The following is a 26,494-nucleotide window of genomic DNA, read 5'->3' as shown; positions in this document are numbered from 1 at the left end:
CCGCCCACAGACTAATTTTCCTGCTCTGCATACTGCTGGGAATCGCACGCAGCTAACAGAAATCGTCATGATGAGGCGAGAAAGAAACAAAAAATTCAACTGCTTGTGCAAGCTTTACTGTTTACATCGTGGATACAGACTGTCCACTTTGCAAGGACTTTGTCACCTCGCTGAAAGCTTTTTCATGTCAACATAGGCAACACTGGTCTGAAAACTGAACGTGAAAGAGACACACAGAGACAATCTGGCTTTACACCGATCAGCCACAACATCAAAACCACTTGCATAATATTGTGTAGGCCCCCCTTGTCCTGCTAAAACAGCTCTGACCCCTCAGGGAATGGACACAGGACCTCTGGGGGTGTCCTGTGGTGTCTGGCACTGGAATATTGGCAGTGGATCTTTTGGGTCCTGTGGGTTGCACTGTGGGGCCTCTAACATCTGGCTTGTTCTGGTGCATCCCACAGATGCTGGATCAGATTGGGATCTGGGGGATTTGGAGTCCAGGTCAACACCATGGGCTGTTTGCCACGTTCCTCGAGACATTTCTGGGCAGTTTTTGTGGTGTGGTCGGAGCACTGTCCTGCCTGGGGAGGCTGCTGCTGTTGGGGGGGGCGCATTTGCCATGAGGGTTATGCTTGGTCTACAACAGTGTTTACATGGGCGGGTGGTATATGTCAACATCCAGATGAATGTCAGGAACTAAGGTGAACATTGTACTGTAGATGAATGTTATTTACTTCACCTGTCAGTGGTTTTAACGTTGTGGCTGATCAGTGTGTATGTCTGTCATGCACTGTAAATGAAACAAGTACATGACTAATAATGTATGGTGTCAAGCAAAAATGAATTTATTATTACTGTCTTCAAGTATGTACAGCTTTTGTGAAAGAGTACCGATCTGACGAGGTCAGGAAAGTGTGGGGAAAACAGGTGATACAGCAGGCAAAAGCAAACACACAACCAGCTTTCACTGCAAGCGTCAAAGAGATCAAAGACAGGGATTACTGTGTAAAGCACAAAGGAAATAGCTGCATAGATGATGTTCTCAAGAAAAAATGTCAACATGAGAGAAATTCTGCCTTTAAGACGAGTATTCAGTTTAAATCAAATCATTGTCACGCTGTGCAAACATGGAGGGATTTTACAGGGGCACTCCAACCAGTTCACTCATCACAGGGAGTACTACTTCAAACTGCTGTAAAATGTCATCTGTAGCTCTGGAAAAAGCTTTCCCAAATTTGAAAAATAAGTCTAATGATGTCAAAGATGTTACTGAGTTGTATTATGGGAAATTCAGCGTCTGAAACAAACGTCAGACAGCCTCTGCTGTTGCTCTTTAAATCTCTCTCTCTCTGAGACCCCTGAACGTATGAAAGTGCAATACTGCAATCACTTGATTACCCCTTTAACTGAAGGAAAAAAAAGGTTGAAATTGAAGGGGCTCTGAACTGGGAAAGAGAGGAGACACAAAGAGAACAAAATAACTGTTTTGTAAAGTTGAATCCTCACTGAGCAATTTGTCTGTGATGGCTGTCTCAGCTTTGAAGAACTGTTTTATTGTCACAGCCATCCTACATCTTGACTATGCAGACTTTTGCCACTGCTTTGTTTTTACAGAATACATCAATATCAATGCATTCAACAAACCATTTCTCAGTGGGAATTAAAGAAGAATTAGCAGCATAATTAAGTGTTGAATGTGAAAGTGTTATTTTTGAGGCCATACTATTGAAATAACTGAAACGGTGATAGTGCAATATTTGTTGGAGATCTTTGAATTAAGCCAGCCAGAATACATACAATTAGCCGTAAGAGCCAGATGATTGTGTGAGGCCAGCATCTAATAAACAGAATTTACAAAACCTATGCATTGTACAAATTACATGTCAAACAGTTGTGGCTTCTCAGTAATTCACATTCTCCACGGCTGTGCCTCTAACATCGTCATATCATCAGCATTTATCAAACAACCACCAACCACACAGTAATCTCTTAAAAACCACAAAGGCAACGATATATAAAGCTACAGACTGCATTATTAGAGGTATGAGATGATTATGATTTCGACTCGTACGTTGAGTCCTTCAGCCCTCCTTTTATCGTATGGTTTCAGTGCCAGTTTCTCTTAACAATATCCTCCCGTAACTCACCATGTGGACCTGTGCACATTCAGAATATCAGTGTATTCATGCAGGCTGTGGTGCAGGTGGCAGAGCAATCCCACAAGAAAATTACTTCAGTGAACCAGGAAAAACTTGCAGTCAAGATATTAAATAACCCTAACTGTTTTGGATGTTGTTTTTTTTTTTTTTATTTTTTTTTTTTTTTTTTTTTACAATCTGTGATATTTTATGAACTGCAACATGACCAGATTATAGTGTTTAATTATGTTCTGTTGCTAAATCAAATATGTTTTAATCCACATTCAGTATTCAAATCACATAATTTACCTTTGAAGGTGAAAGCATATATAGAATATCTAGTGTCTGCTTTGAACCTAAATGCTTGTCTTCAGAAAACTGAAACTGCAATTCAAGGCACTCTCACAGGTGGGGTGTTTTTTTTTGTCCCACCTGAAGATAAAGTTCAAGTTCATTCAAATCTCATAAGGATATTTCAAGCGCTTGTGCTGGAAGCATTTCATCGATGAAGAATGAAACCTATCCTTGGACTGAGAGAGCAGAGAGTAAAGCGACCGGTCCTAGTGACCAGGATGTCAAGTCTTCACAGTGATGGCATGATGGTGGCTAATAAGGTGTTGCATTAAGACACATAGCTGCAGCACCGACCCTATGGATTATCTAATGTTAACTGTACAAACACAGGAGCTATGTACAGACTAACAAGAATTCATATATACACACGGCAGCTTATATATATATATAGGGGTGATATGAGCAACACAAACATGAACTATTTATATAAACATGGCTTGAATGAACAGTAAATTATGTACATTCAGTGAGTGGAAAAGTATGTAAGCAATGACAAAAATCTGCACTTTGAAGCCTGAACTATACATCTTTAAATGTACTACTACCATTACACTGCACTCAAGGAGTATGTACTGTAATATGGACATGAGGTATGTTGATGCAAATGAAACAAACAACATAAAACTCCAGAATAGAGACGAGTATGTACATATGGTTACATACATGCTGGTTAAATATATACAGTATATGCACATAAGATTGACTAGAACTATAATGAGATTTCTTTTTGGTAATAAGAGTTGGAAGACACAATGCTACTCAGGTTAGAGAGTCCTGGCTTTGGGGTCGGGTGGCTGATATGATGGAGCTGGAGCGGGGCTGGGGGCGTCCTGGGCTGAGGGCACAGCAGGAAAGGCAAAAACTCCAGGAGGGAGAGGGAAGATTAAATCAGGCCACTGGCTAACAGAGAGGGACGAGGTCAAGGCCCTGAACGGAGCAGGAGAGTGCAGCTGATAGCTGGGATGGGGCCCTGTGGAGGGGGGGGTGTTCATCACTGTTGACCCGGGGCTGTCAGGCCATGACAGGGGCAGACTGCAGGCCTCTGGGCCAGGGGCTGTCCATGACGATACCTGAAAGGATTAGATAATGCACAGATATTCAACTTCACAGCAGCCCACAGTATGTAGTTCAGGCTTCAGCATCTAAACACTACAGGGATATACTAGATTTACACTGTAACCTGGATCCACACTGGTACATAACTCGCATGAAACTCACATCTGAAGCATTAGACAGATGTCTATGTGTTCGAGGCACAAACTGATCCCACAGCTGCTGCCTGCTGATGCTCAGAGAGTTAGTGCGCGGCCTGTGGGTGACAATAAGAACCTCCTGGGCCCAGTCGTCCATCAGCCGCTGCAGGTCTTCAGGCAGGTTGTTTTCTGTGGCACTCATGGACGTGCCGGTGTACGTGCCTGTCTTGTTGTTGCTGTTATTGGCCTGAGCTTGAGCCAGCCCCATCACAGGCTGATGAGGAGGAGGTGTGGCACCGGTGGGCGGCTGCTGTGACTGATTAAAAGAACCCGATCCGGCTGCAGACCCTGAAAAGACACACATGTTTATTCCGCTGATTAGACTGATATGAAGTGGCATGACTGTGAGTCAATCTATTTTGGAGAGACACTGTAATTCTACATACTGTTGCCACGCTCTTTGCCGAGACACAGTCGCTTCAGCGTTGACCCTAGGAGACAAAAAGGATCTTATACAAATGATCATTCCCATTAACCGGAAATAATGATCAATAACAGGACTTAGTGCAAAACAAAGCTGCTGAACACTGCCACAGAACAAAGGAACAAACTAAAACCAAACTAACAAATGGATAAACAAAGCATTCAGTTCCCCTGAAACAAGTCCATTGCATTTATTAGGAAAATCATGCAGCTGGCCCAAATGAGAGCCACATCGAAGTGCAGTGTTGGATTTTTTTTGAGAGAGAGACAGAGATAAGAAGGAGGAGAGAGAGGTTAAAAAGAGATGAGAGATTAGGATTTTTACAGCAGATTGGCATGCAAAAGTCCTTTGCCTAGTAATGCAGGGTGGATAAGTCACAAAAATGTGTGAGTTACAAGGTGGATAAATAGCATAAGCATCAGTGAAATGTGAGATAATTACTATCATAATGAACCTTGATTATCCAAACCTCAAACATCTAGAATAAGACAACAAATAGTTAACTATTCTATTGGGCAAATTCTTGGTCATTCTTCCACATTTGGAAAAGGTTTTTTGAAATAACCCTTACAACGAAAAACATCGAACCAATCAAAAATGTTTCCTTTTTCAAAATAAACTTTACTCCTCGGTGGTTTGAATAAACAATATCTTTCTGCGCAAACAAAAATACAAGATAAAGGCAAGTGATGAGGACGAGGCAAAGCAAAAGAAAACCCAGCAGCGTTGTGGGACACTTAGGTAAAGACAGAAAAAAAACACATCAGTGAGCTAAAAGAAGAGAAATAGAAAATATGGGAAACAAACACGTGAAGCTATGCGGGAAGAGAAGAGATACAAACAGATAGACAAAGACACAGGCCCACTGAGAAATCTAGCTCGTGGCTTGCTACTGGATTTATAGGTCACTCTCTCAGATGGTTGAGGGTAATTAGACCAGCCTGTAGAGGAGTATAACCAAAGAGGGAGAAAAGGTAAGAAGAGCACACATTGAAATACCCGAACTCATTAAGCAGAACACGACACCACAGTGTTTGTTAATTCTCTGGTGAATCTAGATGTTTACAGTCTAGTATAAGTGGAAAGACTGTGTTGTTGGTGATCACCTTGTCCGGGTTGAGCTCGGGTGCCCGTACCATCGCCGTGTAGTCCAGCGTAAATATTATCAGAGGACAGCGAGCCCTTAAGGGAACAGGGCTGCTGAGTCTGCACGGGCTCTGAGGTCGAGCAGGGAATGTGGCTCGTGCATGACCGTGCCCTGCCGTGAGTGGGGAAAGATCCTTTGGCTGGAGAGCCATTTAAACTCACCGTGGGCTCACCTGTGCCTGTAGCAGCACCTGAAGACACAAGGAATAGTACAGTCCTTGCTCTTGCTGTACAAATTCAGCTTATGACACTGGAGACTGAGAAGATACTCACTGGATCTGCTGGAGTCACTAGTTTTGGTTGTGACATTTCTAAACTGTTGGACCAGAGGGCTGAGAAGTTTGCCAGGCTTCAGCTTGTGCTTGCTGGACCTCTTTCTACGGCCGGCGTGTGGCCCAACGTGCGAGAGACCCAGGCCAGGAGGAGGGACTTTGCCAAGCCGGCGATATAGCAGTTCCACTTCTCCTCGCTGATGAGCCTGCAGCTCAGAGATCTCCCTCAGATGTCTGCAGGGATGGAGACAGGAATATGCTGGTCAGGTACAAGCTAAATAACAAAATATTTTCATGTTAAGACACTAAAAAAGACTGAATGTAAACCTCTGGCTGTGCTTACTTCTCTCTGAGTCTCTGTAGTTCCTTCTTCATGTCTGAGTCCTCCATCTCTGAGTCATTATCGCTGCTGCCATAGGCCGAGCCGTGCACGCCTCCATGCCTGCTTGGTGAGTCAGAGCTCTGCACGCTGCTGCTGCGCCCTGAACGGCGGAGGAAGGCCACTGCCCTCTTCATGAGGTCACTTCCCCTGCGCTCAGAGCGAGTGTGTTGAGATGGGGTGGCCGGAGCCAGCTTTGCAGGGCTGCTCTCGGCCCCCGAGTCTGAGGAGAGGAAGCGAGCGTGGACCGTGACGTCCACGGGGACAGAGGTCGAGGTCAGGGCGCGAGGCAGGGAGCCCCGCTTGGCCATGGAGGGAGGTGTGTCCAGGTAGAAATCAGGCGGGGCAGAGTAGCGGCTGCAACGTGTCCTTTGTGTAATGTCGTCCTCAGTGCTTATCACAGAAAAACGTCCGATTGTGGTGGAGGCAACCATGGCCTCAGCTTGACTGCTGTCCCCGCTGTATCCCACAGGGTGTGCCGGAGAGGCAGCGCTGCTCCAGCTCCTTTGTTTCACATCTCGTCTGTTGGCCACTTCAGGTGGAACAGAGATTATCTGCCAGAGGCAAAGAACAGACTGAGTACTCGTACAGGACGGTGATGCTTCTCTAATATCAAGTGAGGTGGAACTAATCTGACAGATTTACTTTCCCCTTAAATGTGAGGAAACTCTCCCTTTTGTACCTTAAATCGACCTCTTGTTCCAGAGCAGGAAGCAGAGTGAGGAACATGTCTTCTTGACAGGGAGGCTGTAAAAATGTCCACAACACTGAATATTGTGCCATTGCAGTAACAAACTAACAGCAACAGGTAAATTAGTCAGAAGTTAATGACGGCAGTTGTGTTGATTAGAATTGATTAGCATGCGCAGTACATACCACACACAGCCGAGTCACTCAGTGTGCTCAAACTATCCATCCTCTCTGGGATTTGAGGCTAATAATAAAGGAGCAAAACAGACACGTGACAACACTACAAACGAATACAAAGCATTAATATAATCCTTAATATTGTCTTAAAGATTGAGGATTGTTGACAACAATGCCAATGATACAAGTTAATATCTGTTTGTGGTAACACAGCAGTAAAAATATTTAAAATATATTGCAGAATCCAGCCTCTCATCAAACAATTTAATTCTGCTTTTCATGTACATATAAAAAAATAATAAAACTCTGCATCTTAAACTAATTATTTTGATGCATACACTATATCTGCACAGCAGCTGAATCTAAATTTTCATTTCATTTTCTGATGCTATGAAAGGTTTCATACATATAATGCCTGCATTATTTAATTTATATGGTTGAACCTTTATATTGTTAAAAAACTTACTGACTGCATCTTAAATGTTGCACTTACCAGCTGTTCTCCTGCCCTGTAACGTCCCTCCCCCATCGGCCCTGGCGTGCTGTTTCCTGACCCTCCTGTGGCGCTGTCTGGACCAGGAGGAGACTGGATGTACTCAGTGCCGGAGCCTGGCGTCTCTGCGGCACTGCCTGATGGATACATGGGAGCATATTCCTGGTAGAGCAAGTTCCTTAGTTTCTCGTCTAGTGTTTTAATGGTGCTGTCCACAAAGCCACCCCGGCCGAGCCGTCCTTCGCCATCTGACTCACCGGGCCCTGCGGTGTGCTGGGACGGCGCGGGGCTCTGTGGTAGTGAGGACACTTTGGTCCCTCCCACGCTGGAAAAAGGCTGGTGGAGCACCACAGGCTGCTGTGGTCGCTCGCTTCGCGGTGCAGAGGGGTAGGAGACGGACAGCGGCTCCTTGGCTGAACCTGGCTCCTGGAGTGGAAGTGGGGTGAGAGGGGACCCACCCTGTGACCCACTCACATCCAGAGATAGGGGCATGACCAGAGGGCAGCAGGGCACCTCCTCGGCTATAGAAACGGAACACGTCATTTCAGGAATCTGCTGAGCAGTGTGGGTCGGGGAGACGGAGCCCAGAGGAGATCCCTGTGACTCATCCACCGGGAAAGACGTATGTGGTGATGATGGAGGCAAAGTCTGAGCCCTGGCTGGCTGGGCCTGATGCACGCTGGGCTGCACCGAGCTGCCTGCGGGCTCCACTGATGACACGGACTGAAGGGTCGGGGGTGCAGACACAGGAGGTGACAGAGTAGCCAAAAGAAGTGGGTCTGTGTTGGACATTATTGGAGGACTGCAGAATCCATACACGTCATAGGTGAAGCCTCCACTTCCACCAGACATCGTAGAAGACGACCCCTCTTCTGCAGGAGGAAAAAGAAAGAACATAAGCCAAATCTGTGAAAAATTACAAGACTCAAAAATATTTTATAAAGTCATCAAATGCCCAGAGAGAGCTGAAAGGTGTCTTTCGTTCTGCTGCCACAAGGCAGTGCTATTGTTCCATGAAGCTGTCAGACACTGTGGTGAAATTGCTCTGCGGAAACAAAGTCACCTCTGGACGGCCTTGCAGTGCCGCTATCAGCAGGCTGGGTGGTGGTTGAGCTCCCAGGTGACTGCGTAGTTGTGCCTTCAGATGGGGTCTCCTGGCTGGATGTGGGAGTCTCTTCTACGGGGCAGATTATGAACCATCTTTTTCCTGTGTGAAGAACTGCAGTCAAAGAGTTCAGAGAATTACCACCCCATGCTCTTAGAAGTGAATATGACACAGGCAGAAAGGATTTACTTGCAGATGGTTGCATTTTTGAGAGAGGAAATTGTTTTACCGTTCTGCTGATAGACGGGCTGAGATGCTCCAGGCTGCTGACTCTACAGAGTGATAGACAGATGTAAGCTGAGTAAATAAGGATTCACCCACCAACATGTCTCTGAAAACATCTAAATCCATGTATAAGCACGTGTATTGTATCTGTAGAGACTATATTTGTATCCACCCCCTTACCTCTCCCACTAGCCCCTCAGACAACTGGCCTTGTTGAGGACTACAACTCAAGGTGGAGGCCCTTTCACCCTCTGTGTCTTCATTCAGCATGTCCTCAGCTTTATCCACAATGTCCTTTAGCTGGTCGATGAAGATCTCCTTCTCTAACAGTAGGATAAAACCATTCTCCACCTGCAGGCAGGCAGTTTTAAAGACATTAAACACTATCACAAACATAACCAATTGATAAGACAAAAACTACAGATGGTAAAAGGCTGAACTAACCATGTAAGTGGCAATTTCCTCTGGAGCATCTCCATCCAGATCAAATTTAAATGTCACCATTTTGTGATTGTGAGTCTCGAGCTGGCATTCGACCATTTTATCGCCAGTGTTGCTAACCTGTGGTGGTAGAGGTTACACTTTACAATCAATGGTTTTGAGAAACTGTAATTTCACTTGTCTCAAATTACACCATGACTCACATTGAGCATGCTAAGTTTGGGTTTGCTGGTCTTTTCTTGGCGGGAACGCGTACGGGCAGATTTGCGGTGGTGTTTCCTGGGTTTTCCGTCACCCTTCCCCCCGCTGGCCAAGCTGTCGTAGCCGTCGCTTGTTTCCTTTCCGGACGCCACGTCAGAGTTGAGACTATGAAAAAGAAAAGTTGAAAAAACATAATCACCCCGAGGCTGGTGACACATTTTCATCACATTAAGTAATAGAGACAATCTGTGAAAAAACACACCTGTCATACGCATAGCTGGGTAAAGATACTGGTTTGTCCTGGAGCACATCCTGAAGACAGAAACAAGACCGTGGTAAAAGTTTTATTCTATACACAATGGATCATTGCAAGACTATACAGCAATGGTATTGATATTAATGTGTGCTATTAGCTTTTGACCTTAAAGGATTATCTCAGTCTCAGATGAAGAAGCTGCTTTCAAGATGGAGGTATAAAACTGATGGGAATGTAATTAAAAAAGCAGCCAGTTTTAACATGCTTTCTGAGTAATAATTAAACGTCACTGATGCAGAGACAATTTTCATCCGGCAAATTTAAATCTTTCAAATTTGCATATATGCGCGGATCTGTATTACACCCTGAAATGTGCAGACTTTGGCTTTATCCCTACCTCTACACAAGGCTCTTGTTGAAGGGTGCTGGATGCAGATGTCGTTTCGAGGTTTTGCTGAGTTGTGGCCAGGCTGGCACACTCAGGCAATGAGACTGCTGTCTGGATGCCAGCAGGCTGCAGAACTGGAGCTGGGACTGAAGCTGCGACAGAAGGTGGAGCAGGAGCGGGGGCTGCAGACTGAACAGGGGCTGGCAACGTGACAGGGATCGGGGCTGAAACCAAACCAGGGACCATGAGTTGGGGTTTACCAATGACAGACGACATGTCTGAGCTTGTAGATGAGACTTTTGGTGGCTCAAAAACGGGACCTGACGTAGCAACTGGTGCTTTGACTGAAGCAGAGGCAGGAACCTGTACTAGGACTGAAGTTGGGGCTTTAACAAGGATTGAAGCTGGAGCTTGAGGCATGGCTGCAGCTTGAGCTGATACTGGGACTGGTGGTTGGGTTTGTGCTGGGGCGAGAGCTGGAGTTTGTGCCGGTGCTTGAGTTTCGACTTGTCCTGCGGCTGAGACCGAGATCGAGGCTGGGGCTGGAACTGGAGGTGGACCTGCAGGAGCTACAGTTAAGTTTAGGCCAGCTGCTGTGGTTTCTGGAGCATCTACCCCGCTTCCCCAGAGAGGAGTCTGAACAGCAGGTAAAACAGGGTGGACTGGAGCCAAAAGCTGAACATCTCCCAAATTCCCCTGTGGAGCAATCGCCTGTACCTAAGAAAAAAAAAAACACATTTATGGAATTGTTCATCACTTAATACAGACATTGTTCACCCCTAAATCCCCAAACGCATGCCCTGCATGCACTACACCAACGGTTAAGATAGATTGCCACCCTAGTATTACAGATTTCCCATGACCAGCCATTACAGTGAGTACTGAGTCAAATATTCACCTGGACAGGCTGCTCAGCCAGTTCCTGCTCAGGGTGGGGGGCGGGGTATGGGGTGGTTCGTACCTGGGAGAGAGGTATGGGATGGGCGGTATGGAAGCTACAAAGGTTTGGCTGAGATGTAGGGGGGCCGCCCTGCTGCTGAGGCAGTGCAGGGGGCATGGCCATGGTAAGAAGTGGGACTGGGAGTGCCACACTGGGCACGTGCTGAGGTGTGGACAAAGGGGTCTGAGGGGTGCCTAGAGTAGGTATAGAGGGCAAGGCAGAATGAGGGGTCAGAGGAAGGGATGGATGGTGGGGTGAGGGTGAGTAGTAGGTGCTAGACATAGAAGGGCCACTGCTGCTGTAGGCAGATGGCAGAGGTACTGAGGAGAAGGGAGGGGGCTTGTGCCCCCCTGTTTGAACAACAGGATATGGTGAGGGAAACTGGGAAAGAAAGAGGGAAAATGGATATACAATGAACAAAGACAACCAGTCGATAGAAATAACATTCACACAGTACCTTTACGGGTTACTCAACCCTGTAACCTCTGTTAACCTTTGCAGGATGTTTATACCAAATTCTGTTGCTATCTTAGTTTTATGTTATGTCTCTAATGCTACCACAACGCACCTGTGTGCTGATCTGCAGGGGCAGGAGTGGGGGAGGAGCACTGGAGACTGACTGTGGAAAACTGGCAGATATGTCAGGAGGACTCAGATGAGATGCAGGCTGGTCAGCAGAGAGCAGCTAAGGAAGGAAATCAAATATTTGTTTTTCACTTTGACTGGAGAGCACGACTTTTGTGATGGAAACACAAACTAATTCTCCATTAAACCGACAAGAGGTTCTGGTCTAAACGCTCAACTTTAATAAAAGTGAGCTGCAGGGCAGGTAGACTTTATATGATTCAGTCATTCTGTGTGGTTTGCAATGTGTGTATTGTAGCCCGCAGTAAGTTATAAAAGATGATGGCTCTACCTGGGGCAGGACAGCAGCTGGTTGGAGATGGCACTACAGGGAGAAAAGATAAATGGGAAGGAAACACAAACCAATGAAAAGCCACTTACATTCACACACACACACACATATATAGATATACAGTATATGATGAAGTGTTCAAGAAGGGGAACTCGAGCGCACTTACTATCCACCTCACACAAAGATAGCCTCAAAAAGTGTGTTTTCAGACGCCCAGTGCCACTAAATTGCACATTAATTTACTGTATTTTTGTGTGTTTTTTGTTGACTATAGCATACTGACAGTAAATGCCCACTACAGAATTAGAAATTTTGGATGTCAAATAAGCAAGGTTAATAGTGCGCAGTCAGCTAGCCCACATTCCAAACATGCTTAATCACTGGAAAAAAAATCTGATGTTTGGTTTAGATCAGCCAGAAAGCCAAACTCATTTATATTCTTCTTTTACTACTCTGCCTCTAATTTATCTTATTTATCTAATTCCATGAAGTTGTCGTAGCCATGTTTTCCCTGTGGACCCCAGGAAGAGCAGCTAATGAATGAATCAATCAGTAAATAAATATTTATATAATAATGGGTGACTTCCAAATGTTTGCTTCATAATTCTGCTTTGTGTGTCTCACTACAGCTATTGCCAGGGCCTGTCTCAGTTGTGAGGCATGCAGTACCTGCTCCTGGCCGGGCTGCACAGTAACCTGTGTCTGTAGAGCGGGAGCTGCAGTTGGGAAGCTCTGTGCTGTCTGTCTACTCTGCTGCGCAGTAGGGGCTGGCGTAGCTGGAGCAGAAACTGCCTGTCAGAAACACACGAGAGAGATGACATTTACTGAACCCTGTTTTCAGACATAATATGATATGACTCGCTGTGCAACAGAAGATCATGCGTGTATATTTGCTACAACAAATCGAGCATGGCGTTAAAATGTGCAGTGTGTCAAAGCAGGGGTAGTCATATGTGAGGAGGTAGAGGGATTTTTGCAACTGGCAAGGTTAAATAAGGTGAGCTGAAAAGGAAAAGTGGAGTTAGAGCATTAATCTATCATCACACACCCATTGTGTTCACTGCCATACACTCTGCTAGCACATTAGTTTGTACGCTGCCACACACTCCTGCTATGTCCTGACCTCATCTATACCAGAGACCAGGAACTAAACCCTTACTGCAGATTAAGCAGGAGCAGACGCTGGTTGTTGCACTTTGCTATTATCATGGAGAAGCCGTAGGAGCAAAACAGCTGGCAGATTCATGAAAGGTACAGCAGGCTGCTGCTATGGCAGTGTTTAGCCTACATGAAGTCTCCATCTCTAACCTACCAGTGGATCCGGTTGGTCTTTGCTGTTATGTGATGGTAACAGTAGGTTCCTGTCCAGATTTGGGCTACAGAAGAGTGGGACCTCCAGGCTCTGACTTTTGTCTATACGCTCAAATGCTGAGGAGCCAGTACCCCCATAATGACTTATTCTATCAGAGAGGGTGGGAGAGCTGGTCCTGCGGTTGATGATGTGATGAAGACAGTGGTTGAGAAGAGTGAGATCCGCACCTTCGTACAAACTCCGCGGGAGCGCGATTTGTGACGGCGGGGAGAGATGCGACGGTGGAGTCAGCAGGGTTGTTTGACTGTTTGACAGCGGGGGAGAGGGTGACGCCGAAGGAGGAGGTAGAGTGACTGAGGGAGACCTTGACAGATGAGGAGATGTGGGTGAGCCTGGCTTAGAGGCCGGAGTAAACTGGTTGGTTGTGGAGAGAGAGCGCCCGTGTGTGTGTCCCAGAGATCCGCCTCCCTTCGTCCTATCCCCGAGGAGGAGAGACATGCAGGCCCTGCAGTGGCGGTGGGGCTGTGGGCTGCGAGGCACGCTCAGATGGGGCTCGGAGGGAGGTTGTAAATTCAGGGGAGGGAGAGGAGAATTAAAATGACTTGCTGAGTCATGATCAGAGTATTGATGGGGGGACGAGAGAGGAGATAATAATGATGGATTCTGGGCAGAGCTAGAGCACAGGTGGTCTGTGGCGTGCACTAAGCTCTCTGTGCTTTTTGTTGAAGCCAAACCCTGTGACGGGCAGTAACACGGGCTTTGACTCATTGTCTTTGCCCTACACCGTAAGATCTCAACCAGGGAGGTGCTTCCACGCCTAAAACACACTGTGCTCTCAGTGATGAGCAGGTTGTCATGGCATACAAAGGGTTCACTGTAGTGACGCTGATCAGGTATCATTGCAAAAAAAAAAAAAAGAAAGTAAAGATGTTGTTATTTCAGAAAACAACTCAACAAAATGAAAATTTTGTTACCACAAAACTAAGAAATGCTTTTACTCACTGTTTGAGACTGGTAAGGCCCCTGGTGCAGTTGTGCTGCTGTTTGTTGATAGGCCCCAGGATGCAGCTGACCTGTGGTTTGCTGGTAGGCTCCCTGGTGTAACTGCGTGGGTGGTTGTTGTGTGTAGTTTTCGTGTGAGGCCTGTGCTGTGGGTTGCTGGTAGGGCCCCTGGTGCAGTTGAGGGTCAGCCTGTGCAGGAGGGCTGTAGACCATCTGAGCTGTGGAGATGGGCTCTGGAAGCGACTGGTAGGGCCCGTTTTGCTGATTGTTTAGATCGTCTAATTGCATGGTAGAGCTCACTCCACTGTCAGCTGTAATAAAAGAGTGAGTAAAAAACATTATGATTCACCACGATGCCCTCTGCAGGAAGGACAGACGCTGAAGAAGGACGGGGGGGGGGGAGACAGCCGAGCAGCGTCTCATTAAAATTCAAAAGCTGGTTGATGATGTCTCATTGCTGACTAATAGGTGTTAGTCAGACGCTGCAGTTGCTTTTTCTGTGTTTCTCTCTTACATTCAAAAATACCAAATTTGACCATTTGAAGTCATAATCAGTGCCATTACCTGTTAAAGGCATAATGGATTAGACCAGTGGTTAGATGGTTCTACCAGAGACTGAGGTTGTATTGCCATATGATACGTTTGTGTGTGCTTCTGCTCAGGTTTCTCACATGTGGTAGATGTGGTGGTTGGCACAGCACATATCAGGGTCTGCTGCTCCACCTCTTGGTCTTCAAAATCTGTCGTAGCTAATGTGGCTCCCTGTGGCACACCGGTACTGGGCACCTGCAGTAGGTTCTGCTGCGTTTTTTTCGCAGCAGCCTCACCATTTCCTGGCGAGACAGTCCGCTCCCTCCTCCATTTGATGAGAGCCACGCGGTCACGGATGGACTTCCCAACTATCTTCACATCGCAGTCGAGGAAAAAACCCGATTCGACCTGCGGGACACAGGTAAGATACTCGCTGGAGATCAGAACGAATTACACCAAGATTGTAATTCAATAGCTCATGTGGTAAATCAACAAATCTACATTATATTAATGGAAAGGCATGAAAAGAACTGTCTTTAAGCTTGTGTGGAAGAGCAAAGATCAACTCCAGTTTCAATCAATAGAGTACATGCCTCGAGCCTATCATTACAGACACTACATTACAGACCACTGAGCAGCTCCCAGTTACATTACACCTAATTAAAAGGGCCCAAGATTGTGTTCCAAAGTAAAGGCAACTGCATCATGACAAGACACTTCGACAAGAACCTACGTAGCAGAATGACACAGCATGTGTAATAATCCACCACCTCCACTACCTCAGTGTGTGTGTTATTGTGCTTATACCACAACCACTCAGCCAGTTTAAACACTGGTTTGACAGGTTTTTATCAGTGAGAGTTAACTTGCAATGTAGCACAAAGCAGAAATATTGTTGCTCTGGTAATATTCCTCACACACTGACTTACAACTATTTTAGAATTGTCAGAGGATTTTAATAGACACCTGCCAGCCAGACTGGACAGTACAACAAACCACTCACTAAAACATATAATGATAATAAAGTTCCTCACACCTCATGGCATAAAGAAAAAGTGCAATTATTGTCTGTTTATATCCACAAAATTCAATTATTCTTTCTGTGACTCAAAATATTTGTTTACCATTTCTTGGGCAACCACTTCTAGGGACCTCGTTCACCAAGTTAAAGGTAAACTCAATGGCACCAGTGTCCTTGTATTTTCCTTTCAGCTTTTTAGGATCCTCGACCCACAGCTTTAGAGCGATTGATGATTTCTTCCCGTCATCTTCTTCATTGAGCTCCACCCTCACGCCTGTATCCTCTGCAAAAAAGGCATGATTCAGGAGGTCCTTGATGGAGTACCTGCAGGAAATACACAAACACCAGCTACTGACCCAGACTAAAGATCACAGTGACAGTAAAACGTAATGCTGCATAGCACAGAAAAACATCAACTGTGTCATAGACAAATACTGGCATTTATGTCAGAACCCCTACCTACATCTGAAATGCATCACAAGCCCTGAGACGCTGTCTCAGGTCCCGGTACACTTACCTTTCCTCCCATCTGTGACAGATACACTCTCCGATTATTTCTTTAATTTCAGGGTCACTGACTTTACTGTAGCTGGCAGGTTTCACCCCCTGCAAAACAAACCAGCATTAATATGTCTCAAATTACCAAGTGACACACTCAAAACACCAGTGCTTAACATGTCACTGTATGAGACACCAAGTACTGTCTGCAGTGTCAAAAAACATTAGATACAGATGCTCCAAAGCACCTTATTTTTTCTTACACATCTCAACTATGGGGATTAAAGAGCTACTGCAACACAGAAGGACCTTTGGAGCGCTGCAATATTTAGTTGAGGAATTAGTCAATCCTTAAAAAATTAATTATTAATATTACTAATTATTAACTCACAGTGTGAGTTATAAAATAAAAATACAATTCTGAGTATTATGTAATTTTAGAAAAAAGAAATAACACATTTTTCCTCCTACAAATAAAAAGCTGAGTTCTTTAGAAATAAACCCTTGCTCAGTTCATTCAGTGATTTTGCTGCTACAGGTTTACCTGCTCTGGTGTGACCAGTAGCTTTGGTGGCTAATGTTAGCAAACTTGAGAAAAATATTTATGTGCAATGCATATTCCTGAGCTAGTTCACTGACTCTCCTCCACTTGTGCTAGTGTTACATTTAGCGATTAAGATGAGTATTAAACATTTGTTTAACAGCAGTTTTAGCATTTAGCATTATTCCATGACAATAACTTTGTAACCAGAGTGGCTGCTGTTTAGGAAAAGTTACATAGTCTGACTTTAAAGTTACAAAAATGTGAATATTCATTTTCAGTATTGACTCCATCACTATAAATTGAATGCTGGTTGTGTTTTAGCTGCAAAGTACAGAGATAAACTAACTTTTACCTTGATAAAGTGTGGTGGGCAGGTGTCATCATCATATGTTACAAACTGGCGCCTCAGTTACAATTGATTACTTATTAAAACGATTAAAAAAAATAAATTAAAAAAAAGCTGCTTAAAAAAAGTATGTACCATATTATATAAGTCACCAGAATTCAGAGGAAGTGAGTGGTAAACAACTTGAAATAGTTGTGGGAGCAATGGCAGAGTTTAACAGCTTTGAACATGAACTCACACTGGTGACTTTGCGGTAGATCTGTGCAGCATTTTGACATTCAGAGTAGGGGTATTCTGAGGTGGCCATCTCCAGCATACACATCCCAAAGGCGTAGACATCCACAGCCTCATCATAGTGCTCCTCATACATCTCCGGGGCCATGAACTCTGGAGTGCCTGGAGAATTAATACAACAGCCGGTGATAAATTATGAACTCACATGCGGTTATTAGTGTTTCATCCTATTTCACTGGGATCAATACCAGTGTCAGGACTGAAATTCGACACGCCTGCTAAATTATAATTCCAATAATTTCCTAATTGCTCATATGACAGATGACAGAATTAAAAAAAATGTTGGACGCTCTGTGCAACTTGAATACAATAATGTGAGATTACTTCTTCACCGAAACATCTGGTTCATGGTTCTTTAGCATTAAGCTATTTGAGAAAATTTTGACCACAGTAATTTGGGCTTAAAATAGATACTATGCTGAGCCAAGACTGTGCACCAGGAGAGGGCTAGTCATTCTTGTCATCTGACTCTGCAGTTCTCCTCAGATCTACAGAGCTTGCTTTGTTTTTTTTTATAGCCCATAACTTCACTGTTGTTTGGCACTCTCACCTCTCTCATCAGATCTTTTCAGTGAAAAATACCTAAAAACTCACAATCCTGTTCAGCACCAGTTGGCAGACAGAGACAGTTAACCCCCCCTGCCCTTCGTAATCCGTATACTTTTTTCTTCGTACTATTATTCAAAAACAAAAGATATCCGCTTCAGAATCACAAATGTCACGCACAACAACAAATCTACATACAACAAATCTACTACACACACACACACACACACACACACACACACACACAAAGGCACATTGTCACTTTGACCCAGAGGACAACGCGAGGGTTAACAAGGAGCTGCTGAGCTTAAGAGTCAGATATTACTCTCAGGAGTTGGTGGAGACCAAAACAGAACTAAAAGGAGGGTGAATTTTGGAGTTAAAGTCATCAGGACGAACGCTAATGTTGCTGCAGGTTTGAAATCAATAAAACAGCATCTTGCCATCTTGCTGATGACTAACCTATAACACTTTTAGCAAAGGAGGCTCTCTTCAGCGTTGCCAGGCCAAGGTCTCCTATTTTGACAGAGCCCGTGGGACCAGTGATGAAGATGTTGTCGCACTTGAGGTCTCTGTGGATGATCGGAGGAGTCCTTGTGTGGAGGAAGTGGAGGCCTTTGAGAATCTGTCTGCACCAGCTCCTAAGAACTTTAGGCTTCATCACCTTAAAGCGCTTCAGATACCTGTGAGAGGATAAACACACCGTTACCATGACAGAGATGTTCCAGTCGACACCGAGTAAAGGCTTTTTCTAAACACAATGAAAAGTAACTGGCAACGTGACATATCAAGGTCCGTCCCCGGCGAGCCACTGTGTTGATGTTTCCAATTAGCTGTTCCTCCTTTGCTAATCTTTATTGCTTTCATTAAAGCATCGACTGCAAACACATATTTAAAAATAAATCTCTGATGACTATTCAATTCTCAAACTAATCCCCTCGTTCTGACAGCATGAAAACTTTTTCCCATTGTGCTGCCAATACTGTGAGTTGAATTAATCTGCTTTGTAATGAATTATGTTTGAGTGAGGAAACAACACTATTTAACGTGAACAACATCTTTGGAGTTTCAGTCTCCACACAGTCTAGCTTTAGATTTACTGTAATGGTGTCAATCAGCTGGTATGAAACTTGATACAGATGATGTAGACAGACTAATGGTCATTACTGTAAGGTTGTTTTAAACTGACTAATAGAAACAGCAGTAAGAGACTCACATTTGCATCTGATGATCAGTGATTTACAGTCAGGTATGAAAGTTGAAAAGAGCACACCACGACATCTCAGACATACCAACAAAGATGGTTTTAAAGATGTTTTTCTGTGTATTTTCATTATGACTCTTACGTTTTTAGTGTCCCTGAGGTCATTAGTTCTGTAACGAGAACGATACACTTCTTCCCTTTCACCGGTGATTCCCAGAAGTCATAAAATCGCACAATGTTGGGATGCTGGAGAGCTTTTAACATCTCCGCCTCCTCTTTGAACCTCTGTCTCTCAGCTTTTGACAGTTTCCGTTCCTGGGGAAAAGAGAGAAAGACAATTAATTTTTAAAAATGAGAAATCGTGAATTGCATGTTCACCCACTCATTTAAAAAAAAAAAAAATTTTAGTAGGCTGGAGCCTTATCAGAGAACGAGCTCCAGCAGTAGTCAATATGTCCAGATTTAACAAGTTTGAGGGGTGGTGGAGGAGGAAGGAGGGGCTGAATCATCATCACTTTCAGTGTTTTTGTTATATAAAGTGGTAATTGAAGAGATACAATTCCTTTTCAACCTCCTTTAAAAAGCCTAGTGTTGCTTCAGGAGTGGAACTCAGAATTGCCTGTGGTTCTTGTTTATGGTGAATACAACTTTGGTATTTTCAGTGGGTAGACATGGGGGTCTGAAGCATTTACTCTTTTTTTATCGCCACTGTGTATAAAACACACAGCGCTAAAACACCTCAGACCCATGAGTAGATCCTGACTAGACTTCCTGAAGACTGATGAGTAAGAGGTTGACTCAATCTGATGTTCTTACACAGAAACAGACACATCTGTCATGACAGATAAACATGGGATTAAATCGCATTTTTAATCTGGAAATATCAAGTGTGCTGCTGGTAAATAATGGAACAAAAAAGACAGGTTCATAACTGCGACCTGTAAATAAATGGTTTTCCATCACAAAGCCTTGAACATCAAGGAAAAACTGTATTTTTGATATGATTACTGTGTACAGTTCAAAGTTTAAATCTTACATCTTTGGTTGTACAAGCCTGAGTGAATCTGTGTATACTGGATCAATATTTTGGCCCCTGCCTTCCCCGAACTGTTGTATAAATAGTAAAACAGCTGACGGCGAACATCCTCTACATTTCTGTTTCTCTCCAGTCAGCATGGCAGATACAACCCAATGGCTTTGGAAGCGACAAATGCTACATGACCTCCAGATTTTCTCTCCCACTGTCTTTCATAGACACATTTTAATGGGAGTGATGAGGGTGCATTTGGTGTTTTCAGTGTCTTGGGTGCACAGTAACCTACTGTACATCTCTTGACATTGATTATTGACTGATGCTGGGGAGTCAGATTTCATTCATAGCCCTTAGTGACCTATGCAGTGTGCAACCTAATGCGTCTTAGATTATGTGCAGCATTGGGAAGGATACGCCTCCTGCTTCAGCCACCTTCATTATGCTGATACTTAGTGTGAACAAATGTATCAGACTTTGTCTCATCTCTCTGTCCATCTTGCTTTATTTTCTAGACAGTTTAAAGATTACTACAGATGCTATGCAGAGATGAGATCTAAGCAGGGTGTGGCACTTTTAACCCAGAATCAGCTTTACTGAGAAATCATATTGCACAATAGAAATTGGGTAAAAATACATTAGCCACACTGATATTTGTATTTAATGGAGTGGTGAGGACATTGCACTGCAATTACTATAAATATAGATGTCTTGCCTTGCTGTGTATCCAATACTACACTTCTTACACGCTATCCTTAGCTGAACCCACCCTTTCCCTCTTCCTCTCTCCCTGTCTTGGTGCAGAGGGCTGCATCAGCAGGATTCACTCTCCAGACACATCTGTGTGGTAATACCACAGGGGTATAAATCCATGTTTAGTATTCATTAATAAGCCATCAAACAAGACAACTAATAATGTGTGACACAGATCTCAAAGTGGTGAAATCTTTTGGCATTTTTACTAAATCATGCTGCATAATTTGTTAATTTCGGGTAAACAACTTGCTCAGCAGATGTTTGATCATCATTTAGTGGATAAATAAGTAACAAGACTAGCTGTCTGGCCTGCTCAGTACCAGGCACCAGCTCCTCTTCAAATCTGATTTGTAAATCTCTGTATGAGCATCCAGTTTTCTGCTGTCTCATTCTTAGTTTTACCCCCAAACACACACACACACACACACACACACACACACACACACACACAGTATTTGAGTTACAGCAGCTTTTTTTTTTTTCTTTTTTTGTGAGTGAGCCACACAGGCACAAAAGCTCTGAAGGGCAAGGCCTCACCTCCAGGGACAGAATGGTTGAATCATCACTAGATCTCCCCTAAGAACCTGCTCAGACGCCATACAGACGCAATTACACACACATACTGAGCATATACACTTGCTGTAGAGACCATTATGCACGATACATGCCCTTAAATTCATGGTAATAATGAAGAAGTGCTTAAAAATATCACCAGCGGCTGGTTTCTCTCTTGACAGATAACAAGAAATACTAAAAAAATCCACTTTAAATCTCCTTAAATCCCCAGTGAAGACTTGAAAAACTGAATTTAAATTTATTATTCAAATATGAGCAACACTGTGTATTCTTATTACATACAAGTTACCAAAGTAGAGAACCAAGACTTAAACCTGGGATGTCATCAGGACCATTACTTTACATTAACCTTGGCCCTGTTCAGGACGGTTGAGACATGCAGTGAATGACATAGTCCCCCACAGGACTACATTACCCTGAGCACAATCAATTGGAGGTTGACTTAAATCCATTAAATCATGCTAAAAGGCCATGCCTCACAAACGTTATTCTTATTATGATAATTTATTGTAAATTAAATGTTCTTAAAATGACGTTGAGGTGCTGACTCTGCCTGCGCCGGCTTGATTGATATTTTTGGCCTCTACAAACTGATTAAACTCCAGTGTGCACGTACCAGCCAGCGCATTGACTAAAACAATACAATGAGCAGCTTATCAACATCTGCTAAAATGATTTCCTGCAGAAAACGCAGCATACTGCGAACACTGTTATGGATTTAATAAGTTGTTTACATACTTTATTTTAATTTAAGGAATTTTCCACACATATCAGAAACAGAGAGGTTTTCTGTTTGCGTCCACATTCTGTTTTATAACAGGTGCAGGTAAACAGGTGCCTGTGCTGCTGTTTAGCTGAAGAATACTGTGTAAAGGTAGCAGTGCTCGCAGCAGCATAATACTTCATTTAGTGTTTTCAAATGTAATCTCCCGGCGGTAATTTGCTCTGGACCTACTCCAAAAGTTTAGCACATTTTGAGCCCTGAAAGGGCAACCACTGTCTACAGGTCTGCCTCCAGGCTAATCTGTATATCACATGGATGGTATAAACTGATCATTAGATTACTAAATACACAGATTAGTAATACAGCAAGCTGTCACTGCTATGAAGCCGAGTGTTTGCACTATATTAGCCCCTGCTAAAGTACTTTGTAATCATCTTCATCTGCTGACACAGGAGCAGAATACCTTCAATTCAAATCTAGTCTAGGAAGTATTCAGAGGAGTAGAATACAGACTTTAAAGGCTCTTTGTAAACTACTAAGTGTAGCACTTTCTGTGCCTCTGAACACCTCTACATCTTTCCTGTGTATTTCTCAGTAGGTTTAGAAACAATCAAGACAGCTGTAAAATCTGGACGAGGCTGAGAATTATGAGAGGGAAACCTGGTGCAGTGTGAGCACTGACAAAAAGTCAGCCACTTCCTCTACAATCTGCACTGTAACAGTGCGCTGAATAATACTTCTCCTCAGCTCCCCAGTGAAAACACATAGTTTCAGTGATGGCTCATTAATAAAACCCATGATGGAAAAAAGAATGGGGTAACAGCATCTCATGTGCGTATAAGGTTATAAAAACACAGAACTATGCTTTTGATAAAAACTATCATCAGTAAGAGAGTGTGTAACAAAATGCCTGTAGCTGTTCTCTGCTTAATTAGTTTTTTTCCCTGAGAGCTGAGATGTTTCTGTACATTATCTGAGAATAACTCTGAATGACACATGGATGATGAACCTGTGAGGGGGAGGACAAAAGGCAACAAATACACAGAACACCCTGACAATAATCAGTAGACCCTGGTCTGAGAGTACGTTATATGATCTGGTCAGATTGGAAAGTTACAAATCATTATCATCTTTCACTGTTTCAGCTTCAAATGAATGAACTGGTCCTGTGTTTGCTGAAGGACACATATCACCTCCACAAAGCCCCCCCCCCAAATGTTGACTGCAAACAGACTTTTTTGGAGCAGGTGTTTTTTAAACAAGCCAACTACAAACAAAGCTATTGATTCCTATAACGACACAATGTTATTGGCTGAGCTTGGATGATCACTGAACCCACCTGAAGTTCACACCACGCTACTTCGACCCAGGTGTCGGTGTCAAGACCTTTGTAGACCGTCTTGAAGGACCCTCTGCCCAGCTCAATGTCAAACTTGAGGAAGCGCCCCCCAGGTGAAGTGGACACCGCCTTCATCCCGGGCTCCTCTTCGTTCTCGTCACTTCCTGATTTACCTGTGACATCCGAGGGCACGACTTCAGCCTTGGCCTCGCTTTCGCTCCTGTCGCCCTTGTCCTCTTCCGCGCTCGCGCTCTCCGTGGCGCTCTCCTTCAGCCCCACCTGGCTCTCCGTGCTGGAAGTCTCCTGGAGACCCAGGCGGGTCGGGTGAAGAACCCGGTTCCGGCTACGATCGACGATGGTCCTCAGGTCGATGTTGAGCACCGGGCTGCTGTTGACACACTCCGGCGTGTCCACCGGCTGCTCCTCGGAGTCTGACACCCACAAACTCCGCCGGATGAACCTCTGGCGGATGAGTCCCCGGTAGTCTGTGGAGGGGTACGCGCTGGGGTCACTCGCACCTCGCAGGGCTGCGTTTTGTATGTTGACATTGTGGTCCGTCCCGTTCTCGTAAATAGGCCTACAGGCATTTGCATTAATGTCCGAGTCTAAATTGGGTGCTGAGGAAAATGTGGATCCCAGGGGCGGATCTTTGCTCGGATCGTCCGCCGAATCCATCCCCGGGTAAATCGTTAAACACTTACCGGCGACATAGCGTTGGGAGGGTGATGAGCATGCTGCTCTCCCGGCGGTGGGAGAGTTTGCTGCCTACCTGCAACACTCGCATGCAGTGACGCAGTTCGCCAGCTCAGGGGTTTTGTATGGCCTTATGTCTTGAATTTGTTTAGCACGCACGGAACATCCCGACAAGAAAAAATGTCCAGCTCGGAGGATGCGTGCATCGCTCCCTGCCACCTCACGCCCCGGTCCACCTTGCTGCAATACAGCACAGAGCTATTCAAGTTAAGCCTGATGTCATTGCCAGTTCAACCTATGAGCTCACGAAAACACTTCCCTCCACATTGCATAAGGTCCTCTCTCCGGCGCATACTACATATATATTTATATATATAAACATGTGATTTGTTCCGCAGACAGATCACTGGCCTACAGTGGACAGGCGGCGATGTTTAGGCTGTGCCACGCATTAATCCCTCCAAAGACACATCACGGGACGGCCAAGTGCGCAGCTGTCATTCCCTCTAAACGCTCATCGACCCGGGCTGTGGTTGATGCAAATAAATAGCAGGTGTTGCGGGTGAAAACCTGAATCAGCTCCGAGAAGTGTGACCTCAGCATCTCTGCATTGTTCCTTTGACCATCCCCACGTATTGTTTTTTCCCCTTTTCTTTCTTTCTGTCTCCAGAGTGTTGTCCTGGAGCGGAGTCCAGGATGGACAGAGGCGCTTATCAGATTATGCTCACTGCGGCACAGTATCCCCCCCCTCAGGTTGGAGCAGGCGGCTCTCGGCGCATCTCTCGTCCGGCTCATACCACTGTGGTCTTGGTAGATTTCATCCCTTTAGAGAGGTTTTGGGGAAAGTAGCTGGAATATTTCACGGCACAACCCACGCCCCTAGCAACAACACGTATCCAATAACCCGGCACGCTTTTAGGCGGCACCCTCAGCCTCCCCTGACACAGGCTGTGTGGTCCACACCACTGTCCGCCCTCATAGTGACGCGCTAAACCTCCAATGGGAGGGTGACTGTCAAAGCCTACCAACCACAAGAAAAGAGACGTTGCTAGGAATTATGGGCCACTGGGTAAGACAAGACGCACCGGGGCTGGTTGAGACTCTCAGTATTTTGTTTTACTAATGCTTTTCCTAGTCTTTTGGATCCGTGCACACTTTTACTGTAATTGCTAGTGTTGCACAGTTTTGCAACACAGAAAATATAGTTTATCATATACAAATTGTACTTTCTAATAACATTTCCTCTCAGCATGATGGATACAGTGACAAGATTATGTGAAAGTATTGAGACAATCAATGTAGAGTGAGGTAGGTATCAAGCTTTTAAAGTTTGTTCTCATTGTGCAACTCTATCATTTGTACAAAAGCACTTAAAATACATAAAGTTAAAACAGAAATAGAGTTGATGCTTTTACAATTCTGGCTCACACAAAGGTCAGAGATCAGGGTTAGGAGGCCGTATTGTCATTATCTGCCCAGTTTTTGACCTTGGCTCGTTTATCTTTTTGTGTTTGTTTGTTATATACCATTAAAGTCATAAAATCTGAAGTGAGGGAGTTCTTACTTGAGGCCTCAAAAGTATTCTTCCTCTCCACAAGGATAAACCTGAAGGGTTTATAGGGTCAGCTTTGAGGAACAACCCTGCCCAGATCACTAGGGAAACAGTGGAAATAATAGGAAGCAGTTGGTGGGTGGTGTCCTGCCCTGGGAGGGTCTGTTTACAATGAGACACTATGAATGTGACAGTTAAAGTGGTGTCTGGCCAACCTATTCTCTCTGTTTGGCTCTTTTTGTGGTCATGTGTTTGAATGGACAAAAGTCCAAGCTTGGTCTGTAGATCAAGCTGCTGCTGCTTGGTCAGCTTTGCTTAACACACATAGATTAATTAAAGGAGATGACTGAAGCTTGTGGTAGTTCTAGTAACATAATTATTATATATTTTACCGCACATGCAGATATTTCTTGGAACGTAAAAATAACATGAAGTCTGGTATCTGGATGAGCTGCTTTACCTCTAAAGACCCTTGGGTTGTTAAATAAGAAGCTTTAGTTTGACTCGTCTTGAGTATCATCTTACAATAGCAGAATTTATCTTGAAATACACCCTATTTTGGCATCGGTGAATTCATTTAGGCTATTTGTTTTGTTCTGTTACCATGAATTATGTTCAGTGTTGCTCAAGATTGATTTATCAACCAGGCAAACTGGACAACTGCCCTGACTCCCAGGGGCCTGTTGCGCCAATTGGTCTGTGATAATTCAATTATTATAAAC

The 26,494-nt window shown here is 44.3% G+C and overlaps 1 protein-coding gene across 1 annotated transcript; it reads right to left on the bottom strand.

The window, feature by feature from the left end:
- Positions 1 to 828: 828 nt before the first annotated feature.
- wnk2 (WNK lysine deficient protein kinase 2) lies at positions 829 to 25,687 on the bottom strand. Its single transcript, XM_051074530.1, is given in 29 exon segments — positions 829 to 3,568; positions 3,717 to 4,039; positions 4,138 to 4,182; positions 5,018 to 5,116; positions 5,282 to 5,512; positions 5,595 to 5,827; positions 5,937 to 6,526; positions 6,655 to 6,719; positions 6,849 to 6,906; positions 7,333 to 8,204; positions 8,396 to 8,551; positions 8,667 to 8,709; positions 8,843 to 9,013; positions 9,107 to 9,223; positions 9,307 to 9,469; positions 9,567 to 9,616; positions 9,958 to 10,665; positions 11,457 to 11,573; positions 11,805 to 11,837; positions 12,474 to 12,596; positions 14,119 to 14,429; positions 14,790 to 15,057; positions 15,774 to 15,794; positions 15,796 to 15,994; positions 16,188 to 16,276; positions 17,297 to 17,454; positions 18,361 to 18,581; positions 19,245 to 19,417; positions 23,528 to 25,687. Coding segments are annotated over 29 exon segments (6,618 nt in total). The 5' UTR covers positions 24,203 to 25,687; the 3' UTR covers positions 829 to 3,262.
- Positions 25,688 to 26,494: the final 807 nt, after the last annotated feature.

Source organism: Lates calcarifer, linkage group LG12, assembly GCF_001640805.2.
Source record: "Lates calcarifer isolate ASB-BC8 linkage group LG12, TLL_Latcal_v3, whole genome shotgun sequence".
Lineage (NCBI taxonomy): Eukaryota > Metazoa > Chordata > Actinopteri > Centropomidae > Lates > Lates calcarifer.
This window is presented reverse-complemented; position numbering and strand designations above follow the sequence as displayed.